Source organism: Drosophila pseudoobscura, chromosome 2 (assembly GCF_009870125.1).
Source record: "Drosophila pseudoobscura strain MV-25-SWS-2005 chromosome 2, UCI_Dpse_MV25, whole genome shotgun sequence".
Classification (NCBI taxonomy): Eukaryota; Metazoa; Arthropoda; class Insecta; order Diptera; family Drosophilidae; genus Drosophila; species Drosophila pseudoobscura.
In genome coordinates, this window is record NC_046679.1 from 27,942,403 (window position 1) to 27,952,010 (window position 9,608).

General features: G+C 42.6%; 1 protein-coding gene across 3 annotated transcripts; it reads right to left on the bottom strand.

Moving 5' to 3' along the window:
* Positions 1 to 1,516: 1,516 nt before the first annotated feature.
* On the bottom strand, positions 1,517 to 9,386 carry hb (zinc finger protein hunchback). 3 transcript variants are annotated; one of them, XM_033384347.1, is made up of 2 exons: positions 8,734 to 9,386; positions 1,517 to 4,375 (listed from the first exon to the last, which is right to left on the bottom strand). In XM_033384347.1, exon 2 carries the CDS (start codon positions 4,349 to 4,351, stop codon positions 1,949 to 1,951), a length of 2,403 nt encoding a protein of 800 aa, XP_033240238.1. In that variant the 5' UTR covers positions 4,352 to 4,375; positions 8,734 to 9,386; the 3' UTR covers positions 1,517 to 1,948. The 3 variants fall into 3 exon arrangements, with proteins under 3 accessions (XP_033240238.1, XP_001359808.3, XP_033240236.1); XM_001359771.5 differs by having other exon boundaries at positions 8,742 to 9,385; XM_033384345.1 differs by lacking the exon at positions 8,734 to 9,386 and adding an exon at positions 4,660 to 4,823.
* Positions 9,387 to 9,608: the final 222 nt, after the last annotated feature.

Sequence of the window (9,608 nt, forward strand, 5' to 3'; positions counted from 1 at the left end):
ACCCATAAAAACCATCATAAAACCAATCATAAATCTCCCAACTTTTATCAAAATTCATTTTCAGCCATAAATATCAATTACTATCAAAATTTTTAATGAGGAAAAACGGCATTTAAGTGAAATTTACATCGAAAGAATTTTAAGGGATAATTTCCAGGCCGAAGAACCTCTGAACCAATCAGAGGCCATCCCCAAAGAAAAACTATTTATATAAAATTGAGTGGAAAACCGAAAGAACCAACAGATAATTTCCCTCCAGCATCCACGCGCCATTTGGTTGAAGTGCGCTCGACGCATGCGCGCCAACCCGAAGAGTGATCCCAAGTGATCCCAGACGATCCCAAGGCGATCGCCGATGATCCCCTGCTGCATCATCTCTTGCTTTGTGAGAGGCGTTGCCCTGCCGTCACTCTTCCCTGGCATCTCCAGCATCCAACGCGCGTGCTCATGAGTTTTTCATTATTATATAATTTTCTTCCCCCTCTCGCATATGCAATGCGAATTGTGCGTTTTCACGCAAAATGTCAATAATCCATCAAAAATTCTTAAGAGAGAAAAGCGATTTCATAGCGGTCCCTTGCCGCACCAATTTGTTTGGTTTCGCCCGCACACAAATTTCTCCTCTACATGAATATGTTTTTCTTTTCATTTAATAACTTGAGTATTTAGCAAATGATGGAGCAGTTTTTCCAATAGAAGAGAGAGAATTGGTAAAACATCCATACCATTTTCCACATTGTTGCTGCTTACCATTTCATATGATAAATCATATGTCAGAGATCGCGTGTTGACAGTCAGAGAAACCTTAGACATATGGTTGGTTGTGGGCTTACAGTTTTGGATTGATTATAATTGGGTTTTACTTTGAGAAAATAGAAAAATTTAGTTGAAGAAATTCTGGAATTTCCTGAAGAGTTCCGCATAATATACATATCTCAATGAATTATCTCCTCTTATTTCTGCTACTACTAAACTTTTTAGAGACGATTATTCTATTTATCATTGGTTTTGTTTCGAAGGAACAATTCTTCGAAAAATCTACACTGAAACCCTCCAAAGGAAAGGTAATAACCAATAAAAACTTTTGTATAATATATTTTTCTTTTTATTACACAATTACATAAAAACATTTCGTTCCGGAAATCTTGGGCTTAAAAATATCTATACTTAAAAAGGGAGTACGAGTATATTCCAAGTATTACACTGGGGGACTAAAGTGGCAAAAGTCCTTTCTTTCGAGTAAAAACTATTTAATTTTGATCCATTAGCTCAGCGGCCTCTTAAAAATCTCTAAATTTGTACTTCATTTTCATCGTTTCATTCGAAAATATTGTCATTTATGCCGAAGATTTGCAAAGATTCGAGATATAATTAAAAAATAAAAAATATGTGTAAAATTATATTGAATAAATTTTATTTATTTGATTCGTTTTCGATTCGTGTTTTTGAATTTCGACTAAAACAAAATACTGAATACTGAGGGAGAGAGAGAGAGAGAGAGAAAGCATTAAAAATTAAGATTAAATATTTATTTTTATAAAATATATTCATATATTTATTATAAACCTAAACATTATTACTCGTAATGTGACTTTGGACTTGTGACTTTTCTTACAAATTATTGTAGAGGTTTTCGGTTTTTTGTTTCGAATTTTTGGGATGATAATTTTTTAAACCTTTTTCTGGGTTTGGAGTCGTATATGGGAAATGGAAAATGGAAATCAGCGAAAGGCAGAGTTCTAGATAGTTAGAGAGTTACAGATAGGTTCTACAAATAGATTCTAAGCTTAGTTCTACGATTTTTGAGGGTATGCATTATTTACAATTCTCGACAACAAAATTAATTGAAAACTTAATGCTACGAATATGTACAATTCAGGACAACGATGATGGATAATTATATATATAAATAATAATAACAAGGTTTTTTGGTTGTGTTGGTGTTTTTTTAGGAGTGCGCATTGCGTGCCATGTGAACGAAGAGGCCGACGGGTCCGTCGCACTTCTCGCCGCACATGTTGCACTTGAACACATCGTCGCAGCTGTGATAGCCCATGTGGATGGTGTAGAGCACCGCATCCTTGAAGAAGATATCACAGTACTTGCACTCGTAGATGGCCCCTGCTGCTGCGGGTGTGGATGCCACAGCGGGTGCTGTTGCACTGGTGGAGCTGCTATTCCCATTGCTACTGGCACTGGCATTGGAGCTATTCCCAGAGCTGGACGCAGTGGAACTGGCACTCGTATTAGCCTGAGGTACATGCGCCGCCTCCATCGACTCATCCGCAGAGCTGGCACCCGAACAATGTTCTTCGGGTAGCTGTTTGCGTCCTGCAATGGGCGATGATGCGGTGGGCATAACCTTTAGTTGCTCTGGGGAGGTCAATGCCGCGGACTTCAGTTGCAGAAGGGTGTCCAGCTTCAGGACACGACCCTTCCGACGTGAGGCATTCGTGCTGCTCATCAGCGGAGTGGCCTCCTCCTCGAGCTTCATATTCATGACCATCGCCAGCGGCTTCTGCTGCTGCTGTTGCTGTTGCTGCTGTTGCTGTTGCTGCTGGGGATGCTGTTCGTCATCTTTCACGGGTGTTCCCTGCGACAGATCCATGGCAGAATCCACCGACTTGCGCTCGTACTCATCATCTTGCTCCTCATCCTCATTGTCGCTGTGCTGCGACTGAGAGTGGTGCTGTTGCTGCTGCTGCTGTTGGAGCTGCTCTCGCATTCGTGGGGAAAGTTGTGCCAAAACTGCGGCCTGCTGCTGAGCGGCCAACATCTGAAGATTTAGATTCCAGTACGGGAAGAAGGCCATGTTGCGATTCTGCTGCAAAAGGCTGGCCAGCGGCGGCAGGAGACTGGCAGGAGACTGCTGCTGCTGTTGCTGATGTTGCTGCTGTTGGCTCTGCTGCTGTTGGTGCTGCTGCTGATCCAATTTGCTGCTGCTCTTGCTGCTTGCCACACTCTTGGCAGGAGAGGCGGGCATTACTGGCGAGGGTGCTGACACCGAAGTGGCGAATCCTTGCAGAGCGGCACTCAACTGCGAGGTGACTGCTGCTACTGGTGGCTGCTGCTGCTGTTGTTGTTGTTGTGGTGCCACTGCTGCCACATTGCTCTTTCGACTGCTGCTGCTGGTGGTGCCACTGCTGCTGCTTCTCTCAGTGCCACCATTCTTGCTCTTGGGGCCACGTCTCGTGCCATAGACATCAATCACCAGCGAAGGATTGGGTGTGCCATCCTCATCCAACACCATGCCAGGCTTGTGACCATATTTCCTCAGATGCAGCTTGAAGCTGTGGCAGTATTTGGTGGCATAGTCGCAGTCCGCACAACGATACTGATACACGGACGAATGCGACTTGCGGTGGGAGTTCAACATGGATTTGTTCACACACGTGTAGGAGCACTTGTCGCACTGGAAGGGCTTCTGGTTCTTGTGCTTCCGGATGTGATACTCCAGATGATGTTTGAATTCCGTCACAAACGGACACTTGGGGCACTGGAGGATCTTGTCGGGTTTCATGTGGGTCCGGGTGTGCGCCCAAAAGTCCACCTTTGTGATGGCCACCACACCGCATGTCTTGCATTTGTAGTTCTTCATCTTTCCATGCGAATTGTAGATGGGCATTCGAATGTTCTGATCATCATCCTCGGACTCGGCCATGTATTTCATATCCTCACTGGAGTTGGACATCTGATCGTGCTCCTTTTCGTGGTGGAGCAGCTCCTTTTCCATGGATTTCGCTGGTGACTTTGGTGGCGTCACATCCATGGGAGGCGTCAGGGCTTGCAGTTTCTCCCCCACTTGTGTGGGTGCCACCACTTGGGTTGCCGTTGGCGTTGGCTGTGGGCTGGGTCGACCCAGATTTCCGGCATAGAAATGCTGCATGGGATTGGGCAATCCTGGCGGAGTTAATGGATTGAATCCACCTAATCCCAAATGGTGATGATGATGGTGGGCCTGCTGCTGCTGCTGTTGTTGCGCTGCCTGAAAGTGCTGCTGGTACTGCTGCTGCTGCAACAACTGTTGCTGCAACGTCACATCGAAGTGTTGCAGACTATTCTGATCGTTCTGGCTCGGAGACGGTGTCATTGCTGCCCCACACAGGGTATCCATGGGCTGTTGTTGCAACTGTTGCTGCTGGTGGTGCTGCTGCTGTTGCTGTTTGAGGTACTGCTCCAAGTGATTCCCCGGCGATGGCAGTGGCGACTGCCTCGGACTGGGGCTGCCGCTTGCCACACTGTTGCTGCTGGTCAATCCCGGCTCCTGCTTAATGTTTGCCGCAAACATGCTGCTGTACCATGGATTGTGCTGCTCGTAGCTGGCGGCCGGAGTCGTCTCCCAGTTCTGCATCTTGGCGGCAGGGCTCTTCAAAGGCTAAAAGAGAGACAAAAAAAGAGAGGGGGTGGTTAGTGATTGTTGCGCCTGCGTCAGGTTTTTATTTCCCTTTTTTCTACATTTCTTTTTTTCTGTTCTTTTTTTGGGAGATTTTTATGAGAGAGAGCCACCCCTAAAGCATGGCTCTAGAAGGGGAAACGATGGGAGGAGGAGGGTGGCTTTTTTGAGTGATTTTTCCACAACAAAATGGTGAATCGTAGAATGAGACACAGATGGTAGCAAAAAAATCCATGGTAGGAGGCTGGAGGCTGGAGTCCACCTACCGTTTTGAAGCCGCTTTCTCTCGTCCTTTCGCTCTCGAAGTTTAATCCAAATGTTTCGTAAATATATATATATATTTTCTCAAGAGAATCGCTCGGTTAGATGTTGCGTGTGCGTTGTGTCGCTTGTGACTGAATGTGCAACTGCCGCTGGCATTGGCTTATATCTGCCTCAGGTAGTGGCTGTGTGGCAGGACGCACGCGTCAAGGGATTAGAGCGAGATGAAAAGTCAGGTACAGGTCGCGAGTCGCGAATCCTGCCGCGAATCCTCATGGCTTGATCCACTTTTGGATTAGAGCACACAACACAAAATTGTTGCAGAAGAGAGAAAAATACACGACACTTGGATTTGGATTTGTACTGGGATTGCGATGATCCGGGGAGCTTAACGGACTGGCTATCCAGATTATGAGGCAAACTCGAAGCGTAGCGAATTTTCCCGTGGCATTTTCTACGCGAGGATTAAACGTAGCAGAAGTAGGAGGTGTCCTAACGAGAGACGGCTTCTCTTTAATATAATAAAAAGCAACAAAGGATTTAACTAAATTAAAGGACTAATTCCCCAGAGAGGAAGAGTGTGTGCGATATACCTAGGGGATTCTACAGAGAGGAAGAGGTACGGTACAGCTGCTGGGATTCTATTTTTTTGGCTGGCAAGTGGAAAATTTCTATACACCTTCCATACATTATTTCTTTATTACAGCTCATATATTGTTCAATATATTGGTTTATTTTTGGAATTCTTTTAATTCTTCTTAAAAGGGTTATATATAGAAAGTATATGGAATATTGTAGAATGCCAATTATACTTTTGTTGAATACTTTTCATTCTTTTGCAGAATTGTTCGAATATTTGTAAAGAAACCCGAACAAATTTCGGTGGTTTCTGAAAACGTGAACATCTTTCAATCTAGTTTCCACTAAAAACTTATAAAAATTGCATAAAACTATAAACTTTTCCAACATTTTACTCCACATTTGAAGGTCAATAATTCCTTAATTTTGGGTTCTTAAATCTCAAATGCAAGAAACGTTGAACCAAAGGAGATTTTTATATAGAATTTCATTTATTATTTCCCCACACATTTTCTTTTGCTGCCATGGTTTTCCCTTCCCCCAAAAATTTCCAAATGTACTTTGATTTGCGTAGTTTCCACAAAGAATTTTCATATTCAAGAGCAATCATTTTTCGTTCCTTTTTTCCTATGCAAAAATTTCTATTTTTTTGGCGATTTAATTTTTCCAAAAATTAGTTCATTTTCAGAGGCATTTTCGATGCATTTTTGGGCAATTGTTTGAGCTTCCAAGTAAATATTATTAAAAACGCAGAACGTCAGCAGTCGAGTGGGGGGAAGTGGGTGCAATGGAGGGGTGGCATGGCGAGTGGACCATACTCTTGTGTGCGCATAATTGATGGTACACGGAAAAGTTTTTCCCATGCTGTTTTCCGCGGAGAGCAAAATAAATGCAAGTGCATTTCTCATTTTGCATTTGAACATATTCGTATTTATTTAATATTTTGCCTTTGTACAATAGAAATTTGAAAGAAAAGCCAAAAATTAATTGTGCTGTATGCCACATCTGTCTCTCTCCCTCGTTCTCTCCTTCTGTATTGCTGTCTCTATTGCAGAAACAAAGAACATTTTTGCATTTTTCTATGCGCTTTTTTGTGGAATGCCCAAAAACAACAAGAAAGGAAAGGAAGGTGAACTTTAGATAGCGAAACTTTAGATACCCTTGAATATCTATCATTCCTGTGCGAACTATTAGAAATAGTCATCCGAATATGATAATATTAGGTCTTATAAAATTAGAAATACATAGACAACTGAAATATCTATTGGAAGCGGAATCCTAAGGGACCCAAAGTTCTTTTTTTTTGCTTTCATACGTTGCAAATATCTGCATAAAATCATCATACCCCTTGTTATCTTCAAGGGTATTACAACAAAAGCCAAACTAAAGGCCAAGTGTAAAATTAATATTACGCCGGCTACAAAGCAGCGAAAGAGGAGAAAGACCAGGCAAGGGAGCTGCAGAAAGAGTAATGAAGAGAGCGGGGCTGATAAGAGGGGGCTGGTGCAAGGATGGGTGTAGCGAGGGCCTGCGCTGGCACAGTGCAGCCGTGAGGGGCAGAGAAGAGGCAACCGAAACTGCAAAAGTAAACTAAACATGTGCTAGTCGTTCTGCTGCTGCCCCCACGCACTCCCCTCAGACACTGCCACCCCACACCCCTTTTTTGTTTGCATCTACCCACCTCCCGCTCCATTCCATCCCTCTGCCTCTTAGAGCACGTAAAAATATCATGAAAATTGCAAAAATGGAAAATCTAGCAAAACGTAGAAAATGCGCCACACACAAAAAAATGTGTGTGTTTTGTTGAAAAATTTGTGTAGAAAAAAGTAGAAAATAAAACTTTCGGGAAATGGGAGGAGGAAAGAGAATATACTATATGTATAAATGATGTTTATTCAGTAAATTTTGTTCCTCTGAGTGGCTCAAAGGGGATGACTGAGAGAGTAGGATATTGTAGTGGCTTTGAAGAATACAATACTATGGAGGAGGAGGCGGTCTCATCTTTTACAAAAGTTTTCGCAGTCTTTATTTGCAACAACTTGTTGGGCATTTTTTAAAGGGAAAGCTTAATTCTTTCATGCTCTTCAAGTCCAAGTAGACAACTGTAACTGCATTTCAATGTCATTTGGGCTTATAAATATATCTGCTCTAATATATATAGATATTTATTTATATATCTAAACAAAGAGTAGTTTGTTTGATTTATGCCTCGCGTTTCTTTTAGTCAGAAAAACATTAAAATAGTGAACCACAATCCCATCATCATTGGACATCGGACTGACAATCTTTTCATGGGAGGCGGGGGGGGAAAGGAGATCTGATCTTGTGATGATTCCTAAAAAAACATCAAGAAATTATACCATTTCGCAGTGGCAGGGGCAGCTTTCGTTGTAGCGGTTCGTGTTAAATATTTATTATAGTATTTGAAATGCATTTTGGCAAGTGCCAAACAATTTGCCATTAAAAAATTGCAAAACGTTGACTTTGAATTATAGTTCGATGTCTAAATTTAAATTATTAAAAAAGAAAGAGACTGCAACACAAAAAAAAACACACAGAGAGAGACGGCGAGAAAAATGTGCAATGGCACAAAAGAAAAGCCCGAGAAAATGCTAAAAAGTGTGGGGGACGGACTGGGGGAAAAGGAAAAACAACATGAAAGTCGACATGTAAACAAATAAAATTAGCTGTCAGCCAGAAGGAAAGTAGAGGGGGGGAGAACGGAGGAGTCCAATCCCCCTCCCTCCCATATGGGGCTGCAACGGGGGGCAGATGCAGAGCGAGCCCCACAGTAGACAGGAGGCGGAACGGGTACGAAGGCAAAAAACAAGTTCAGCCAAAAGATCGGCCAAAAGCCAGACATATTTTAAAATATTGTTTTAGAATTTTTGTGCCGTTGCATTTTTAGCAAATGATTTACCACATGAGGCTATCTCTTTCGTGTGTGTGTTTGTGTGTTCTTAAGGTTAGACAGAAAAAGAAACAGAAGAAAGTTCGGTTCGGAATATACCCTACCAGAGCAGACGGCAGAACGATTTTACGCAGAAGCTTGTGAAGCAGAGAAGGAATCATTTCATTCGAATCCAAATCCCACAGTAGCTTTAGGGAAGGGTATCCCAAGCATCGGCCAGCCAAAGCTAGGCTTCCAATCGTTCTCTGGAAAGCTTAATAAGACAACAACAGTTGCTCTTCAAAGCTTTCGCTTAACTGCTTTGCTAATATCACAATCAACGCTTAACTTTGTTTCAAGTGGGGATCAGGGAATACTAATCTTTATATTCCTTATGCCTCAACAATTTGTAATGTGCCCCATCATCATACTGGCCCCTACAAAAGCGAAATTCCTAATTCTTGTTTATTTGTTTATGAAGGGGAGGAAGAGAGAAGAGAAGCTTTTCGACTAGCATCTGTGTTTTTTAAGATTTATTGAAGGTTAAGTGGAATGTTTATGGCAAAATAGCCCCCCAAAGATATTAATTTGGAAAATAATATTTACATACATATGTACCTTTTTGAATATGGGGCTTCTCCCAAAGTGGATCCAAAAACGGGAACCGTGCGAACAGCACCTTCTCTTGCCTTTCCAGTCGCGCTCTCACTCTCTATTCCGCTCTTTTGTGCGTTTCGTTTCGATTCCTTTCCTAAACTTGACCGCGGCACCGTTAAATCAACACCCACACGAATGCACCGCGCACACAAAAGCTGCTGCTGCTGCTGCTGCGATAACAGTGCGTGTGCGAGAGTGGAGCAGAGGGGCCGGCGCTCCTTTTCACTTCTCTTTTAGTCTATTTTTTGGCTTTTGCTTTTTAAGCTTCCTTTTTTTGCGCGAAATTCGCGCATGTGCGGGAAAAAAGTCGTTTGACAAATAAAAAATTGTTTGCTTGTTTTTTTGTTCTTTTTTTTTAAGGAGTAGCTTTTGGTTTAAGCACAGTCACTAAGAGTTTTTCTTTGGTTTTGATGATGGCAAAATTTCGTTTAGCGCCCAACACTCGTCCGTTCTTTGCTCTTTTTCTCTTCTACGATTTTTTGGGTACGTTATGGGTTGTTAGAGGCTCGGAGCAGACTGACACGGCTCGTGCTCTACGGAGGATAGTCATAGCCGAAAAACGCACTCAGAATCACAAATCTCAATTGCAAACAACACGAGGGGGAACATTGTTGGCTGCTGCTGCGACCGCAACTCTACAGTTATACATGATACACAGTCAGTATGGCTCTCCTCCACCAGACGGCGCTAGTATTGAACGACACGACAAAGAGTGCGTGAGAGAAGGACAAAAAATCAGTCAGGGTATAGGGTATAGGGTATAGCAACAAACTCACACTCAAAATCGCAATTGCAAAGAAGAAACAAATGTCAGAAATGCACTGCCAC

What these genes read in the sequence shown, in the direction of transcription:
- hb (XM_033384347.1), bottom strand. Translation starts at nt 4,351, where the DNA reads ATGCAGAACTGGGAGACGACTCCGGCCGCCAGCTACGAGCAGCACAAT.